The sequence below is a fragment of the Leucoraja erinacea genome, chromosome 6, assembly GCF_028641065.1.
Source record: "Leucoraja erinacea ecotype New England chromosome 6, Leri_hhj_1, whole genome shotgun sequence".
In the NCBI taxonomy this organism is placed as follows: domain Eukaryota; kingdom Metazoa; phylum Chordata; class Chondrichthyes; order Rajiformes; family Rajidae; genus Leucoraja; species Leucoraja erinaceus.
In genome coordinates this window covers 58,617,496-58,637,449 of record NC_073382.1, presented here as the reverse complement: position 1 = coordinate 58,637,449, position 19,954 = coordinate 58,617,496, and the positions used below count along the sequence as shown (strand labels likewise).

Here is a 19,954-nt window from a genome sequence, read left to right as displayed (position 1 = left end):
ATCTTGCAAGTTAATGCATGGTGGCCAGGAAATTTCCTCAGTATTCCTTTCTGCAATCCCACTTAAAAAATGTTTAACGCATTTTTGTCTGCTACTTATATCGGCTGCAACCTGTATATGAGGCTTTGAAATAGGGGATTGCTCTCCAGAATGCTTCAGGCAACACACATTGCTGAGGAAATAGTACCTTGAATATGCAGCTTCAATACTCCTTATCCAAATAATAGTGTAAACATTTTCTGTCTCTGTGAGATCTAGAGTGGTGTTGGTCTGAATGGTATATAGGTAAACAGCTTGCCACCATAATCACTTTCAAATATATTTAAAATTAGTTCCTAAATTCTAGGAGCAGAATTAGGCCATTCGGCCCATCAATCATGGTTGACCTATCTTTCCCTCGCAACCCCATTCTCCTGCCTTCTCCCCATAACCACGGTCACCCTTACTAATCAAGAATATGTAAAATCAAGAAATGTAAGTGTTTCACAACATAAATAAAAATTGTCTTACAGTTCAAATCAAATCAACCTTGGATAAAACTCCCCAGCACCACACTTAGTACCATCCTGTCAGAGAAGGAAATAAAAGTCATGTGTGGCAACAAGGTTGCCAATCAGACATGCAGTTTATTCCTGGATTTTGTTTTAATATCATTGGTAAAGTGGAATAGAGAAATAAATTACATTTAAATTTTAACATTAAACAGAACAAGGAATTTCTGTAAAAGACTACTTTGCATATACTCATCTCTGAAACTGAAAATGTGTTACTTTTATTTTTCCAGAGATGCATTCAATATATTGAATTGAATTTTGAAGAAGTCTCAACTTGAAACGTCACCTATCCATGTTCTTCAGGGATGCTGCATGACCTGCTGAGTTACTCCAGCATTGTTCATTTGTGCATTAACAAGCATCTGCGGTTTTAATTCATCTATCTATCTATCTATCTATCTATCTATCTATCTATCTATCTATCTATCTATCTATCTATCTATCTATCTATCTATTAACTGCATATTTGTTAATAAACTTGTGAAAGAAAGACACACTTGGGGTGTAATACTTTTTCAAAAATAGTTTTGATTTGTATGTCTGACCACTGTGATTGTAATTAAAGTTAGGATGTAATAATGTTTTCATACATAAATTTGAGCATCTGTCCTAAATAATAAGCTTATTTGTTCAGACCAACTGGATTGGAACTTCCACCTATTCATCATTTGATGCAGAAATTATAGGCACATTATAAAGCGTGGAAATTATGTCTTTTATATTTGTAAAGAATGTGACATATACATGGTGAAGAAATTGTACCTTCTGACATTTAATGTGCCATAAAAGAATGAAATAAGATTTTAATATGTGAGATTAATTTGCTAAAACTTGCAAATCAACACAATGACCAATGCATAATACAACAAATGACTCCTTCTAGTGAGTAGAATCCAGCATTATCATCTATTTAATAACTTACAGAAAAAAGATACATACAAAAACACATAACACAATAAACAATATACTGCACTCCCTTAATAAACAACTGCCTTACATCATAGACACAAAATGCTGGAGTAACTCAGCGGGACAGGCAGCATCTCTGGAGAGATACTGACTGTCCTGCTGTGTTACTCCAGCTTTTTGTGTCTATCTTTGGTTTAAACCAGCATCTGCAGTTCCTTCCTACATAATCTTACATAATCTCATGTTGATCACTTTCCTTTACATTACATTGTTTTGTGAGAAAGAAGATACATGCAATTATTTTCCTCTTTTATATCATTTGAAAAGGAAAAATATTATTGAAAAGAAAACGCATTATAAAAATCAAGAAATACAAATATCCTATCTTTTTTAATATATTTAATTTAAAGCATACATGCATTGCAAAAAAGTGGAATAAAACCCAAATAACAGTTAACAATTCTAATGTTTAAAATTAGACCGCGGAAACAGTTTGGCCCATCGGGTCCGCGCCGACCAGCAATCCCCGCACATTAACACTGTACTGTCCTACACCCACTAGGAACAATTTTTACATTTACTAAGCCAATTAACCTACAAACCCGTACGTCTTTGGAGTGTGGGAGGAAACCGAAGATCTCGGAAGAAAACCACGCAGGTCACGGGGAGAAAGTACAAACTCCCAAACTCCGTACAGACAGCACCCGTAGTCGGGATCAAGCCCGGGTCTCTGGCGCTGCATTTGCTGTAAGGCAGCAACTCTACCACTGTGCCACTGTGCCAAGTAACAACAATTTATTTATATTTAAAAATGTAAACATAACCCATGACAATTAACATTCCTTAGAACATTTATATTTTCATATTTATCAAATTCAGATATCACAATATTTAATGTACCATAGTTAATGTTTATTAACTTCTATGTGATATTCATGGTATGAAAACTATAATTTAAGAAACATACATAAACATAAAAATAATCAATTGCAAATTTCATGAAACCATATAGAAATCAATAATAATTATCATCCATCAAGTTTGAGAAATATTTAAAAACACTTAACAACAATTACAAGGTCAGAAGGATCTAGAATTGATCATCATTCTATGGGACCTAGGGTGGTACAACTAGCCACAACATCCAGGGAGAAAGAATAAATATTAACTCAGATTTATGTTCGGAATACTGAAATTAGATTTTTGAAAAAGCACAGGATTTAGCTTAATTGTGGTCTCAGATTGTGCTTTCAGATGTGAGAAGAAGGGCCCTTTGGGTGAGCATGCATTGGGAGAAATAGAAGCAGAGTCAACAAGTGTTATCATATTTAAAAGGTTGGTAATTTGGCAAAATATCTTTTGTTGATTTTATAAATTATCTGTTAAAATATATTGATGATGATATCAGGGCAAATTCAAAACTTATTAACACATCTATTGAAATATGTATTAACAGTTTTCAATTTTTAAAGTATTTATAAGGAGAGACTTGTTTCAATCCATCACTTGCAGCATCCATTTTTTTTGTCATCCTTAACACATACATTAAAAAGATTGTGCTGTGCAAATATTTGGCAAGTGCTGGAGAAATGTCCTTTTTTGCTTCAAATAAACTATTCTGTTTTGTATGCTCTGCTTAAAATAACCTCTGTTTGATCGTTCCCGTGATGATAGACATCCAAAATGCACAGGAAGTGCTTTCCTTCTATTTCTGATCCTATTTCCACGATTCAAAAATAAATACATCAATCAGCTTAACATATGTTAAAAGCCAACTATTATACTATATTCTACTATATACTAGAAAACTAATATCTATACTCACAATTCATTTAGTATTAAGAATATCTAATTTTAAAATATATGATTCTGAGGAATTAAAAGGAACACTTAATGTTCCTAATTGATATAATTTATGTTTCTAACTTGCTTGAAAACCAATGACAGTATACATAATTTAAATGTAGAATTAATTCTGATGATTACTATCAGATTTGTTAAATGTTTTGCTATTATGACACAATTACTGATAAGAAGCTTGTTAATCTTTCATTGCTATTCTTACAAACATGTATAACAGTCATCTCTGTGTACAAACAATTATTAGGTAACAGAGCTGTGATTTGTATCGCACCAATATGTGATCCTCTATATCTTTTTATGTTAATTTTGACAAGTGATGCTATTCACTTTACCATTTAAGGTTGGAGCTTCTGAAACACAATCACCAGAAAGGATGGAAATAAAATTGGTATTCCTTGCAGAATTATTGCAACACGTGTCAATTCCCAATGGTAGAAATATAACATCCATAGCAATTTCCTGATTTAGATCTGTGAAAGATGATACAAGTGTGTCAAATAGAACCAGGCATAAATAGTTCTTCCTGATCACAACCTTAAATACATACCAATAATGGTCAATGTATAATAACAATGTGTCCTTGCCGTTGTGAGCTTCTCAACACTGCTGATGGAATCAAGTAGATATGAGTCACATCTTGATGGATGAAGATTATGCTGGCTCATTATTGCTTCCTTCTTTGCATACTCAAACCTTTGTGGACAACTTTCAAGAAGTAGTTGGTCAAATGATAGAAATTCTTTCAAATGTCCTTTAATCTTAGACCACTTTGAACTTTCCCATGAGTTATCTAAGAGATTGAGTTTAGCAACATCATCCATTTCAGGGTGATCTAAAATTTAACAGAAAATGTTAATAAAAATAACATATAATCTATACAAGCCTTATGTTTTAATGATATAAAATATTTTGCTTTGCTTGTCTGGTATAAGAAAGTAACTGCATTATTGGTGCAAATTTATTTCATTTTTGAAGAAGATTATTCTTGCTAATGAAGGAGTGCAGCGTAGGTTCACGAGGTTAATTCCCGGGATGGCGGGACTGTCATGATGAAAGAATGGAGCGACTGGGCTAGTATTTACTGGAATTTAGAAGGATGAGAGGGGATCTTATAGAAGCACACGGTCTACAATTATTAAGGGATTGGACACACTAGAAGCAGGAAACGTGTTCCTGACGTTGGGGAGTCCAGAACCAGGAGCCACAAAATAAGGGGTAGGCCATTTAGAACTGAGATGAGGAAAACAGTTTTCATACAGAGAGTTGTGAATTTGGGAAATTCTCTGCCTCAGAAGGCAGTGGAGGCCGATTCACTGGATGCATTCAAGACAGTTAGATAGAGCTCTTAGGGCTAGCGAAATAAAGGGGTATGGGGAAAAGGCAGGAACGGGGTACTGATTGTCAAGAGATTCACGAGAGTTTATTATCATATGCCCCTGATAGAACAATGAAATTCTTGCTTTGCTTCAGCACAACAGAACATAGTAGGCATGAATACAGAACAGATCAGTGTGTCCATATACCATTATATAAATATATACACACATGAATAAATAAACTGATAAAGTGCAAATAAACAGGTAATGGGCTATTAATGTTCAGAGTTTTGTCCGAGCCACGTTTAATAGCCTGATGGCTGTGGGGAAGTAGCTATTCAGCCATGGCGGTGCTGGCACGAAGGACTGAATGGCCTACTGCACTTATTGTCCATGTATCTATGTAGTTTTAAAATAACAGTGAACAATTTGTTGAATAACCTTGTATTGTAGAATGTACTGATCAGTCATTCAAAAACACAGACTATTTTATAGATTTTGCTTGGGCAGCTTCGAACCCAACAAGAATTGATTTTCCTAACTTCATGTAACCTTTGCTTTCTCTCTATCTCCATCCCTCCCCCACCCTAGTCCTGACTAATTTTCCTGTTTGTATGCCTCATTGTCACCTTCTCCTCAGCCAATGAACCATTCTACATTTCCATGATCATCGTCTGCTTTGATCAGTCATTTCACACCTTACCCTTTCATATCTCAAGCTTCCTCTCCCCTGACCCACAGTCTGAAGGGTCTCAACCTGAAACCCTCTCCAAAAATGCTGCTTGACCCGCTGAGTTATTCCAGAATTTTGTGTCTATCTTTCAAAATAATAGTTAAGTTGATTTAAGTGCTGGAACTGAGCTGATCAAGCAGCATTTGTGGGAAGAATAGATTCCGTCCCGAAATATTGTCTGACCACTCAGGGTACTAAACCAAAACGTCATCTATTTATATTCACCCATATCCTTTCCCCGACTTTACAATTCACTCCTCCCCTTCGCTCCTTATCTGACACCCTTCGTATCATATTCACCATTAGCCATTGTCATTTACTCCACCCCCCCACCCACCCCACCACCTGTATTCATCCCCACTTCTTTCCTCAGCTCCCCCCCCCCCCCCCCTCCCACTCAATCAGTCTGAAAGGTCCCGAGCTGAAGCATCGTTTTCCCATTCTCTCCGTAGACGGTGCCTAATGGGCCTGTCCCACTTAGGCGACTGCGGGACACTATGCATTCGCCACATGTTCGTGGGTGGTTGTGGGGGAGTCGCCTTCATGGTCGTGGGGAGTTCCCACATTCTGGGAATAGTTGCGGCCTCATTATAGTCGCCGCCAATTTTTGAACATGTTGAAAAATTAGCGGTGACTAGAATGAAGCCGCCATGGAAAGTAGCGAGAATTCTCGTGCTGTAGGTGGGTCGACAGGAGGTCCTAGTGGGTTGCCAGGAGGTCAAAGGTTCTGGTAGGTTGTAGCCGGTGCTGACTGGTGAATTTCATTGGCTCATTGGGAAAAAACCATAAGCAGTTTTCAGAACCAAGGATAACCGACCAGTAATGTTAAATGTCCGCCAAGCTTCACAGCCGTGTATCTCTGGCTTCTTAAAAGTTATCTCCACTCCTTCTCACCCCTCTCAGCCCCCCTCCTTTAAAGGACTTACCATACACTGTGCTTTAGCCGTCTTAATTACAGCGCCAACCTTCCTTTTAATCGCGGTGTGTGTCTGTATTACCTTGGCTTTGCATCATGTGAATTTCACTCAGACAGCGCTCCCCCCGCTTGCCCTGTCCCCCGCCTGCATAACGGGCTGGTGAAGGAAGTGATGCGTTTGTGTGTGTGTGTGTTCCACTCTGACAGTCGCCATTCCAGTTGCCGGTTTTTCAGGCGACTGCCGGCAACTTGACAGTCGCCAGCAATCGCCTGAAAAATCACCTAAGTGGGACAGGCCCATTACCAGCTGGGTTCCGCCTGCACTTTATGCTTAATTACAATTCAGTTATTGCTGAACAGACCATTCCATTACTGAAAGAATTCATGGTTTTATATTACATGCAAAATGTTATATCAGTTAACAATGATGGTGTTGCAGTTTTTCCTTTTAGCCAGCATTATAAACCTTCCCCAAACGCCAGTTGTAATTTATCCAACATGAATTACAAACACTACTTCAGACACCAAAATAATGAAATCATGTCGTTAGTTAGTGTTTAGTTACTTTATTTGTGAATGTGACTTTATTTTCTCACTAACCTGTCAACTTTGATTAATTTAGATGCTTTGGGTTTTAGAAATGACCCCCCCACCGCCCCCCACCATATAATTATATTTGAATAGTATTCACAGAAGAGAAGACCATGTTGAAACAAACCTTCATCAGCAGTAAAATATTCCTCCTCTGTTTCTTCACTATTGGACAATAAATTTGAATCGGGAGCATTATTTTTCAAAGTGGAACTGTGAAAAGATTATTTTCTCATTGAGCTATAATCAGTAATATGGACAAGTTGCTTTTGCTTTTCTTTTTTTAATTGATTAGTTTAATATCAGAATTAAAATATCTTAAATAAAATTTCAGATTAATTATTTGCATTTTCTATACTTTTTAAAAAATTCAGAGGGAAGTTCAACAATGATAAATTGAAGACTCAAAAGCATATTTATCAAGCTATTATTAAACAAACCCTTTCACAGTCACTCATATGTACAAATATCTTAATTCCTGATTATTAAAGAATAAACATTTTCAAGGCATTTGGTAAGACCGTACAGTGTGGCATGAACAGTCTGATATCAGTACAGAGGGGGAATGGAGTTGTTCCTTTCCGTTGAATTGTTTAGTTTAAATTGTATGATTTCATTTCATGGCAATTTAATGATATTAAAGGTGGATTAACTGGAGTTGGAAGTGTAGGAGATGTACCAAATTTGGAACACCAGAGAATTTATAGTGACCAGAATGATCCCAGATAATACCTGCTACGAGTGTCTGCAGTCTGATGAATCCCAGCTCAGAACTGTTGAACTGAAATCTATTTAAATGTATTATATTTGAACAAGGTACGGTTTGAGAGATATTTTGACTCAAACAACAGCCATCCCCTTCAGATTAGGTGAAGATTTAGCATTGGTTAGGAGTATGGGTAAGGAATACAAGGCCATAATTCCTAAAATCAATCATTTGGAGAGCCGCAGATGTACTCGGTGAGGAACCTCAGAATTTACCATTGTCTAGCAGCTACAAGTACTACTGGTGTAGTTGAGAAAAGATAAAAATCTGCTCATGACACAATGGTGCACAGAGGATGGCATTCAAGGGCAGGGGACAAAAAGAAATATGATTGGTGAAGTGATGCGTAGTCGAGTAGAAACTGCTCCCGCAGCCATGACACAAGTATTTTGCCTTTGTGGGTTCATGACAGAAGAGGAATTTGAAGATGGAGAACAATCTAGTTATTATGATCCATGAAAGAGCCAACAATATAAGAATATGAAGCCAAGAAATAAAGTAAAGCCAAGCATGTTACATGAATATGGTGATCGACAGGCACATTGCTTCCAACAACATCACGAGCACGACATCTCATACAATATGCTATCGTCCAGGAACTTGAAGCTGCTAACTCTGTTGACCAATGACCCACCAATGAAAACTGGTGCCTGGTCTCCTAACTTCCAGTTTCTAAAGTCAACAATTCGTTTCTTGGTCTTGTTAACCATATAACATATAACAATTATAGCACGGAAACAGGCCATCTCGGCCCTACAAGTCCATGCCGAACAAATTTTTTTTCCCCTTAGTCCCACCTGCCTGCACTCGTACCATAACCCTCCATTCCCTTCTCATCCATATGCCTATCCAATTTATTTTTAAATGATACCAATGAACCTGCCTCCACCACTTCCACTGGGAGCTCATTCCACACCGCCACCACTCTCTGCGTAAAGAAGTTCCCCCTCATATTACCCCTAAACTTCTGTCCCTTAATTCTGAAGTCATGTCCTCTTGTTTGAATCTTCCCTATTCTCAAAGGGAAAAGCTTGTCCACATCAACTCTGTCTATCCCTCTCATCATTTTAAAGACCTCTATCAGGTCCCCCCCTTAACCTTCTGCGCTCCAGAGAATAAAGACCTAACTTATTCAACCTATCTCTGTAACTTAGTTGTTGAAACCCAGGCAACATTCTAGTAAATCTCCTCTGTACTGTCTCTATTTTGTTGACATCCTTCCTATAATTTGGCGACCAAAATTGTACACCATATTCCAGATTTGGTCTCACCAATGCCTTGTACAATTTTAACATTACATCCCAGCTTCTATACTCAATGCTCTGATTTATAAAGGCTAGCATACCAAAAGCTTTCTTTACCACCCTATCTATATGAGATTCCACCTTCAAGGAACTATGCACGGTTATACCCAGATCCCTCTGTTCAACTGTATTCTTCAATTCCCTACCATTTACCATGTACGTCCTATTTTGATTTGTCCTGCCAAGGTGTAGCACCTCACATTTATCAGCATTAAACTCCATCTGCCATCTTTCAGCCCATTTTTCCAAATGGCCTAAATCACTCTGTAGACTTTGGAAATCCTCTTCATTATCCACAACACCCCCTATCTTGGTATCATCTGCATACTTACTAATCCAATTTACCACACCTTCATCCAGATCATTGATGTACATGACAAACAACAAAGGACCCAACACAGATCCCTGAGGCACCCCACTAGTCACCTGCCTCCAACCCGATAAACAGCCATCCACCATTACCTTCTGGCTTCGCTCTACCCTCTGGCATCAACATTGTTGATGTTGAGCAAGAGGTTTTTCTCTTGTTTATCATCAAAACATAACAATTCCTGGATTACCATCCAAATCTTGCATCAATTAGCATATTAGCAAACATTCCAGAGGTTTATTGAAATGTATAAAATTCTGAGAAGGTTTTTCAGGCTGGATGCTACGAGGCTGTTTCTCATAGCTGCAGAGTACAGAAATGGAGGCCATATTCTTAGGATATGTGACAAGGAGAAATTTGCAGGAGAATAGGGTTCGGAGGGAGATATAGATCAGCCATGATTGAATGGCGGAGTAGACTTGATGGGCCGAATGGCCTAATTCTGCTCCTATCGCTTATGACGACCTTTATCTATGTTCTTGGTTAATGGTGAATCTGGCTCAATTTGGCCAACTCCTGCTTTTACTTTTTGTGTTAGGTTCACGATATGAGGGAAATAAAAATAAATTACCTTAAAGTGCAATGTTCTCTTCCAAATGATATAACTTCTTCCTCTGAGTCTAATACTTGGTTGAAAGTTTGAGATGTCTTGTGGAAATTATAGAAGTAATCCTGTTCTGATGCTTGGCTATTAGCCATATTATCTCTATATTTAGTGGACGAATCACTGGTTCGCACATTGGCAGTATTTTTAGTGTTTGCAGGCTGTATGTAATCAATACATTTCAAGAGTCAAAACAGACAATCAGCATTTAAGAAATATCATTAAGTGAAGAGATTGTATATAGGGGGACAGATCTTCTGCTCTGATGCTAATACATCGGCTGGGGCCTTTGAGGGTTTCTCAGAATAAGTACTTACTTTAGTTTAGTTTAGAGATACACTGCAGAAACAGGTCCTTCGGCCCACCGTACACTTTCACTATCCTACACATATGAGACAATTTACAATTTTTTACTGAAGCCAATTAACCTACAAACCTTTACTTCTTTGGAGTGTGGGAGGAAACCAGAGCACTGGGGAAAAACCTACGTACAAACTCCGTACACAGCACCTGTAGTCAAGATTGATCCTGGGTCTCTAGCAGTAAGGCAGCAACTATACTGCTATGCTACCATGCCGTACCATATGTGTAGCACGAGCATGGTTTTAAGATGAATGGGGCATCATCCACTTTACTGCCTGTCCCCCACACTGCACCAGATAATGCCTCGTGGGGATACCTGGAGAGGGAGGCGCTGTGCTGTGAAGGACATTCCCAATCTCATGGAAACTGGCCTGCTACATAAAGGCAACATTCAACGCAGTGTTAGAAGGAACACGGTAGTCCAAGGATAAATGACCCATGAGTTTGCCTGTCAGCAGAAGATCTGGTCTATTAAAATTCTAAGCTAATTTATCTTCATTTTAGCATGAATTTCTAGGCCATTTAGATTGCAGAATTTATTCATACTGAGGTAGTTGTACAATACAAATTGATCCCCAAATGTTTTCAGATTACTCTTTCTGCAATAGGCATAGCCAAAATAGGCTGCAATGCATCAGTCGGTATCAGAATTGAACCTGATTAACCGTTTCAGAATTAGCAGTGGCAATGTGTTCACTCAAAAGGGAACCCTAATGACTACTTACACGCAGATCATGAGTCACGTCACTCAAGAATGCCTCAAAGAATCATCTTTTAAGGGGAAATATACACGAGGGGAGCACAAGATCAAGTCAGCTCATCAGTTGCCATTGAGTGCATAATTACGTCATGATACATGGAATACAAACAGAAAATGCTAGAAAGCAGATTAGGCAGCGTCTACTTTGATGAAAAGCAATTAATCTGAGACAGTAACTCATACCTGCAGTATGTTTCTAGTTTTTTTATTTTTTATATCCAGCATCACCAGTATTTTGCTGCTCAAAGACCCCAAGAAGCACTACCTATTGTGTAGGAAGGAACCGTAGATGCTGGTTTAAATCGAAGATAGACAAAAAGCTGAGGTAACTCAGCGCGTCAGACAGCATCTCTGGAGAAAAGGAATAGGTGACGTTTCAGGTCGAGACACTTCTTCATATCTACCTATTAATAGTTCAGGAAGTAACTTTTGACCATGCACATGGCATGGCAGGCTCAGTCAGTGAAGTGAAAAATAAGCACAAAGATAGCAAATGCCAAGGAAACTTAAATGGGATTTTCTCTTTAAAAAAGTCAAAAAGGCAATTGAAAAGAGTGCAAAGAATACAGTTTCAACGTACTTCATACCTGAGAGTATTTCTTGTGCATTACACCTCCAACAAAAGAAGAGTGGACAATATATCTGACACATGTAATAATTCCTTGAATGACTATATGTTTATGCTCCCTGTAATGCAAACCTTCTATTTTCTCTTTTAACTCGTGCATAGTGGTGACATTGAGCTCTGCTTTGTTGAAAAAAAAATTGATCTCATTACTACACATTGTTAAAACAATACATTAAAATGTAATAACAAAGAATCTGTAGTTTGCAATAATAAGATTTCATATAAACTGTCAGTTTAAATCTTAGTGGCCAATACACAATAATGGTGTTCAATAATCTACAATAAACCCAAAATATATAGTTTCAGAATTCATGAGCTAGTATAAGACTACCTAAGCATAAATTATATATCTCTAAACAAGCCCATGTTTTTTCAGAAGTACAATCATCAGTCTATGCACGGCAATACATTATGATTAGAGTATTTAGTGGATACTTTTAGTTTAACCTATATTTATAGTAGTCTAGAATGCGATTTAAATTCTATCCATTACACTTGCAGTAAAAATGGTTAGTTGTCGCTTAAAAATCTAATGATGCCAATCATATATATATATCTATCTATCTATCTATATATTAAAACTGTGTGTGTGTGTGTGTGTGTGTGTGTGTGTGTGTGTGTGTGTGTGTGTGTGTGTGTGTGTGTGTGTGTGTGTGTGTGTGTGTGTGTCAGATGGCCTTTGATTCCTTGGTCCGCCAAAACCACAATGAAAAACAAAGAAAAGATTTTTTTCATTTCGCTAGCGATTTCACTTTTACATTCACTCATCCACTCCCCAAAACAATGGGACAGGGGTGGGAGATCTCTCCCCTCCCTCCCACCCTTCCACCCCGTGCCTTTCCCCCACTCCCCCCATCTCTCTCTCTCCCCCCTTCCTCTCTCCCTCCCCCTTCTGTCTCTCTCCCCCTCTCTCTCTCTCTCTCCCTCTCTCTCTCTCTCTCCTCCTCCTCTCTCTCCCCTCCTCTCCATCCCCCTCCACTCTCTCTCCACGTCTCCTCCCCCTCTTCCTCCCCTCCCCCTCTCAGCTCTACCCCCCTCCCCTCCCTTCGTCCCACCCCTCCTCCTCTCCCCCACCCCTCTCTTCCACGCCTCACCCACCCTTCCCCCCTCCCCACTTCCCCCTACCTCCCCTTCACCCTCCACGCTCTCCTCCCCTCCCCCCATCCTCATCCTCTCTCCCTCTCCCCTCCCCCTCCCCTCTCCTCCCCCTCCCCACTCTTCCCCCCCCTCCCCCCATCTCCCTCTCCCCCCTCCCCACCCCTCCCCCCTCACCTTCTCCTCCTCCCCCCCACCCCCTCTGTCTCTTGCCCTTCTGTCTCTGCCCCCTCTCTCTCTCTCTCTCCTCATTCCCTCTCTGCCCTCACTCTCTACCCCCCCCCCCCCCTCTCTAGATACGCCTGTGAGTTGAGGACTATGCGTCAGTGGATAGGGCGGTTATGGGGTAAAAGGAGCAAATTAATAATATTAATATAATATCAAGGGGGGGTAGTTAGCGTGTGTGTGGGGTCGTAGTTAGTGTGTGTGATGCCACATGCCGCCCCCCTCCCCCCCCGCAACCGCACGTTGGGGGAACAGACCCAACGGGTCTGCACTTGGTCTAGTATCTATTAAAACCGTGTGTGTGTGTGTGTGTGCGTGTGTGTGTGTGTGTGTGTGTGTCATTTTGCCTTTGAAACGTATTTCCTCAAAAATCAAACGCAAACACGCAGAGATTTTTACATATTTCGATAGGGATTTAACTTATGATTTCAGAAATCAACTCCTCTCTAGATTTGGTCAATTATTTCCCCAGATTTTGAATTAAATTGTTCACAAAACATTAAAAAAAAATGTAAATCAAACTGCTGCATGAGTCACAGTGCCACCTCACAGGTGCCCAATCACAATGGATCTCATTTACATATATAGAAACATAGAAACATAGAAATTAGGTGCAGGAGTAGGCCATTCGGCCCTTCGAGCCTGCACCGCCATTCAATATGATCATGGCTGATCATCCAACTCAGTATCCCGTATCTGCCTTCTTTCCATACCCCCTGATCCCCTTAGCCACATCTAACTCCCTCTTAAATATAGCCAATGAACTGGCCTCAACTACCCTCTGTGACAGAGAGTTCCAGAGATTCACCACTCTCTGTGTGAAAAAAGTTCTTCTCATCTCGGTTTTAAAGGATTTTCCCCTTATCCTTAAGCTGTGACCCCTTGTCCTGGACTTTCCCCAACATCGGGAACAATCTTCCTGCATCTAGCCTGTCCAACCCCTTAAGAATTTTGTAAGTTTCTATAAGATCCCCTCTCAATCTCCTAAATTCTAGAGAGTATAAACCAAGTCTATCCAGTCTTTCTTCATAAGACAGTCCTGACATCCCAGGAATCAGTCTGGTGAACCGTCTCTGCACTCCCTCTATGGCAATAATGTCCTTCCTCAGATTTGGAGACCAAGACCCTGTACAACTGCAGTAGAACCTCCCTGCTCCTATACTCAAATCCTCTTGCTATGAAAGCCAACATACCATTCGCTTTCTTTACTGCCTGCTGCACCTGCATGCCTACCTTCAATGACTGGTGTACCATGACACCCAGGTCTCGCTGCATCTCCCCCTTTCCCAATCGGCCACCATTTAGATAATAGGATAATACATGACATCACAATGGGACAGGTGTGGGAGTTTGGAACCTTCACGTGGTCTCACTAAACTCAAACTGCTGCATGAGTCACAGTGCCATCTCACAGATGTACAATCACAATGGATCTCATTTACATATGATATCACAATGGGACAGGTGTGAGAGATCTCTTCCCCCTCCCTCCCTTCCACCCCCGTGCCTTTCCCCCACTCCCCCCTTCTCTCTCTCTCCCTCTCCCCCTCTCTCTCTCTCTCTCTCCCCCTCCACTCTCTCCCCTTCACTCTCTCTCACCTCCCCCTCTTCCTCCCCCTCCACTCACCCCCCTTCTCTCTCCCTTCCCCCCACCCCTCTACCCCCTCACCCACCCTTCCCCACTTGCCCCTCTACCACCCCCATTCCCCCTACCCGTCTCCCCCATCACCCACCCTGCTCTCCTCCCCTCCCCCCATCCTCATCCCCCTCTCTGTCCCTTCCCTCATCCTCCCCCTCCCCACTCTCTCCCCCATCTCCCCCCCCCCCTCCCCATCTCCCTCTCCCCATCTCCCCCCCTCACCCGCCCATCCTCTCCTCCTCCCCTCCACCCCCCTCTCCCTCTGTCTCTTGCCCTTCTGTCCCTGCCCCTCTCTCCCTGTCTCTCCACATTCTCTCTCTGCCCTCACTCTCTACCCCCCCCCCCTCTCTAGACGTGCCTGCGAGTTGGGGGCTATGCGTCAGTGGATAGGGCGGTTATGGGGTAAAAGGAGCAAATTAATAATATTAATAAAATATCAAGGGGGGTAGTTAGCGTGTGTGCGGGGTGGTAGTTAGTGTGTGTGACGCCACATGCCACCACCCCCCCCTCCCCACGCGCAACCGCACGTTGGGGGAACGGACCCAACGGGTCTGCACTTGCTCTAGTAATCATTAAAACTTCATTATGTTTCAATAAGTGCTAAGCCCGATGCCTGTTGGGGTGGGTGGTGCAGGAGCTGGAGTGAGGGTCGAGCCCAGGGCTAGCGATGGGGCCATGACCAGGGCCGAGAAAGAAGCCGCCGCTGGAACCAAGGACGAAACGAACCTGGGTCCGGGTTCAGGGATGAGCCCAGAAATGAAGTCGGGGCCTGCACTGGAGCCCAGGTGGCAGCCGAGCTGACGGGTGGTCTGGAGATGACGCGGGGCCTGCACTGGAGCCCAGGTGAAGGTCGAGCTGACAGCGGGAGTCTACAGCCAGGGTCGGGCCGAGTACAAGAACCAGGCCGAGTTCCAGGCCCTGGCTCTGCTCTACGACTTGGGTATGTCCTGGGGCAGGGAATGGGAGTGAGGGGAGGAGGATGAGGGAAATGAGGAGGGAGATGGGGTGGGGAGTGGGGTGGTAGAGGGAGATGGGGAGGTGGAGGAGGGTGCAGAAGCAATTGTGGGCTGCATCAGTGAGGGGAGGAAAGCTGAATACAGAAGTGTAGTCCGCGAGTGAGTGGTGTGGGCTGGATCACTTACAGCTCAACACTGACAAGACTAAGGAGTTGGTGGTGGTCTTTAGGAGGGGAAGAACACCCCTATCTCCTGTCTCCATCAATGTTGTGGGTGTGCAGTTTACCAGAGAATACAAATACTTTGGAGTGCACCTGAACAGTAGACTTGACTGGTCCAGGAGCTGAGGCCCTGTACACGAAGGGACAGGGCGGCTGTACTTTTTGAGAAAGCTCCGCTCCTTCAACGTCTACAGGAAGGTACTGCGGATGTTCCACCAATCGGCGATAGCTAGTGTCATTTTCTTCGCTGCTATGTGCTGGGGCAGCAGGGCGAAGGCCACGGATGCCAATAGGATCAACAAACTAATCAGGAAAGCGGACTCTGTCCTGGGGGTGGAGTTGGATTCATGGGAAGTGGTCTTGGAGGGGAGGATGCTCCACAAACTGCGGAGCATCCTGGACAATACAGCTCACCCCATGACACACTGGTCAACCTGAGGAGTACGTTCAGCAACAGACAGGTTCCACCAAGATGCAGAACGGAACGCCACAGGAGATCCTTCATCCTTGTGGCTATCAAACTGTACCATTTCTCCCGCTTCTGCCGTGGGGTAGATTGAGACTGACACCCCCCCCCCCCAATATTTGCACATCCCCAATCCTTTCAACTTCATCACTTTAATTTCCTGTTCATGTATTTTGTGTTTTTGTGACTGTTGGCAGATCAATTTCCCTCCTGGGATAAAGGTCTGTCGTATCGTTTGATTGGTTTTTCTATTGATAATTCACACTCACACCACTTCTCCTTGATTAATCATGCTGTTGCATTGGAAAATTAAAATTCTGTTCTAGAGATCACACCCCAGAGATTTGTTCGTGTCAAATTCCTGTCTCTGCTTTTTAAGTAAGGTAGCTTCTTGTTCACTGGTCATTTTATACTTTATTTTTTCTATTTAAAAAATATTAAATCAAACTTTTATTTGGGCCAATATTTCCAATGATCTCTTTTCAGTGGAATGAAAAATAGTTCTCTTATAGTAATGTTCAGAAAATTAAAGTTTCAACAAAGTCCCCATGGGATATCATGCATGCTGCATAAGTTTGGACATAACGTTATACCCAACAATATTCAGAAAAAACATCTGTTCATTTATAAAATAAGTTGGTACATGTGAACAACATGCTGGAGGAACTCAGTGGGGGACATATACCTCCTGCAACTTCATCTACTACATTTGGTGCCCCTGATATGGCCTCCTTACATCGACGAGACCTATGGTAGGTGACCGTTTCACTGAACACTTGCACATACTCCTATTGTTGACAATATAGGAATGCTAATTTTCTGCTTCCCACTTGTTTCAGCAGTCTTGGGTAAGAAATTAGTTGGTGTAGATGTCACATTGTTCAAGGAGTTTTTGGGCACATCCTCAAATTATTTTCTCCTGTAGTTTGCTTGTCAGGATGGAGATCAGAGTCCAGTACTTGCATCGGAAGTTCAGTCTCATTCATGCAGTTGATGAGGAATGCTTATCAAAGCTGGTTGCATATGAGCAGAGTCACAATCTCGGAGATGTTGTCTTGGGAAGAGACATTAACAGGGGTTTGCCCGAAGATTTTGAAGACTATACAGAAGTATTGCTGGAACCTTTCTAGTGATCTGAAGATGGATGTCACTACTCATTGGTATATTTAAGCATTCTGCTAGGTTCAAGAGCATAGTCTTTAAATATTATTTTGCTCGAGTAGCAAAGGTAATAATGGTGAATTGGATGCAAAAGGTACCTTTGCTAAGGTAGTTCCTAAGATGTAGGAAATAATCTACATTTATTATCATCATATATCTAGACTGTCAGAAGAATGTGTTGTGCACGTGAATCAGGTTGTATAAGGATATTGATCTGGGTATTTAGTGTGAAACAAATTCTTAGAAGCTTCATAGAAGGAATTCAGAAGCCAAAAATCTTGCTTTACTGCTAACAATAAAAGCTATTACATAGTTTCAAATTTCTAACTATACCTTTAATATGTTGACTGCACTCCTGGAAGCTTGATGGGAGTGGAGGAAAAGAATAATATCCTCCAACCAGAGACTTTTTCAGAAAATCTTTTTCACATTGTGATTTTGCCCACTGAAGAAACCTTTTGACTGTGGCATCAGTTGTGTATGGTCTTCCCTTGTGATAACCTGCATTGGGAACACACACCAAAGCACACAATTAAAGCGTAAAATCACCTCACTAATGTAGAAATTAACTAATTTTAATCTTACGATTGAGTGCTTTTCATCAGGGGCAGTTAATCCACAATGCTAGTTTTACTTCTTGTCAATTAATTTAAAATCTAGCTCCTGATCTCCAAAAGTTTATCCTAATCTCAATCAAAAGAAGAATAAGATTTTCTCTGTATGTATAATGTCTTCATATATCAATCCACTATTTTCTTTAATAAAATAATAAAACAAAATTGGAATAAAATCAGGATCTGCATATATTAGCAGAAAAGAAAAGTAGCCCCAAGTTAGCTAGTTGATTTTAACAGAAAACTTTGAGAGGCAACATGTATCAAATTTACTGTAACATTCACATAGAAGTTATACAACAAGTAGAACTTTGAGAAGATAGCATGGCAATTCACACGTAAAATGTTAAAGACCTATCTTAACCAGTAAAATAATACAGGCAACAATCATGTTATGGCCATCGAGTTACAAAAATTTTCCATTGCAGAATTCAGAAATCACTACCCAAGAATTTGAAATGTGCAATGAAATTCGCCCTAATGGAATTTGTAAATTAATTAAGATGTTTTTGGCTCGGCTTGTGTTTTCTTGAAATATGCGCATAATTTGCAGCTTTGCAAAATGGAAAATAGCATTATGGCCTGTTTTCTGAGAATGCAAATACCCCTTACCCCCAACCCCATCCCACTATCACCCCCCACCATCCAAACCCCCATCATGAGGGTGTGCCTGTAGATTGCAAGGAATTCACAAATAATCAATTTATTAAATGTATTGGAAAATAGCATCTCCAATGAATTTGATTCCACATATTTTACAAATTTTATCGAGGCCCATCTAATCAATAAAAACACACGTGATTGCATATGCTTCCATCTTAAGCAAAAAACGATGTGCTGGTGGAACTCAGCAGGCCGGGCACCATCTGTGGAGGGAAATGCACACAATAATTTTTGGGTTGGGACCTTTCTTCAGTCTGAAGACGGTCCCGCACCCAAACATCATCAGACCATTTCCTCTACAGATGCTGCTTGATCTGCTGAGTTAAATCAGAATTTTTATTTTACCTATCAATGCCAGCTCTCAGAGAATTCTCATTCCTCCATTTGCTTCTCATTAACTTAAGGGACTGTCCCACGAGCATGCGACTTCATGCTGCAAGCGTGACCTAACGTGGTCGCTTGAGCCGTACGGCCTTGCGGGGCCTGTCCCACTTCGATCGCCGGAGCTGTATGGAGTTGTGCGGAGCTGGTCCCGACATCATGCGGGGCTCCGAAAAACTGACACTGTCCAAAAATTCCACGCAGCAACGGCCTGCTGGCCTGCAGCCGCATTGAGGCCTTACACACCGCCTCGACGGGCGTACGCACCGCCTCGATGGGCGTGCGCAGCGTCTCGACGCCGTACGCCTTCGCTCAAACTTCACGTCAACTCGTACGGGATCACTCGACCTCCACACGGCCCCCGCTTCCGGTTTGGTCGCACTCGCCGCATGCAGTCGCATGCTGGTGGGACAGGCCCTGTACGGGGATCACTCGACCTCCGCGCGGCCCCCGCTTCCGGTTTGGTCGCGCTTGCCGCATGCAGTCACATGCTCGTGGGACAGGCCCTTTAATGTCCTTCACATACTAATCAACTGATTCTCTTGCCATTTACCTACACTAAGAGCAATTTCAAAAGTTAATTAATCTACAGTTATGCCTTTGGGTTGTAGGAGGTATCCAAAGTACACAGGGGTGGTAGCGGGGAGGGGAGAAGAAACCCACATGGTCACAAGGGGTGTGCAAATTCCATGCAGATAGCATCCAAGATCAGGATCAAACTTGAGTCTCTGAAACAGCGCAGGCTTTTAATGTATTTCCTTGTAAAGATATATCTCCCTCAGACCTTTAAATTACAGATTTCCTTGTCAAGTATGATCAGTCCAATAAATTGGGGTAAGGCCAAATTTTATGGTAT

At 41.6% G+C, this 19,954-nt stretch overlaps 1 protein-coding gene across 1 annotated transcript in view; it reads right to left on the bottom strand.

The window, feature by feature from the left end:
- Positions 1–1,441: 1,441 nt before the first annotated feature.
- The window catches only part of LOC129698421 (RPA-related protein RADX-like), a 38,936-nt gene continuing 20,423 nt past the window's right edge, over positions 1,442–19,954 (bottom strand). Inside the window, exons 8-14 of the mRNA XM_055637567.1 lie at positions 17,774–17,941; positions 11,637–11,794; positions 9,894–10,087; positions 7,010–7,095; positions 3,874–4,158; positions 3,659–3,796; positions 1,442–3,180 (exon numbers count right to left, since the gene is read on the bottom strand). Coding sequence (XP_055493542.1) covers positions 3,077–3,180; positions 3,659–3,796; positions 3,874–4,158; positions 7,010–7,095; positions 9,894–10,087; positions 11,637–11,794; positions 17,774–17,941 — 1,133 coding nt within the window. The 3' untranslated portion in view covers positions 1,442–3,076. The remainder of the gene's footprint in view (positions 3,181–3,658; positions 3,797–3,873; positions 4,159–7,009; positions 7,096–9,893; positions 10,088–11,636; positions 11,795–17,773; positions 17,942–19,954) is intronic.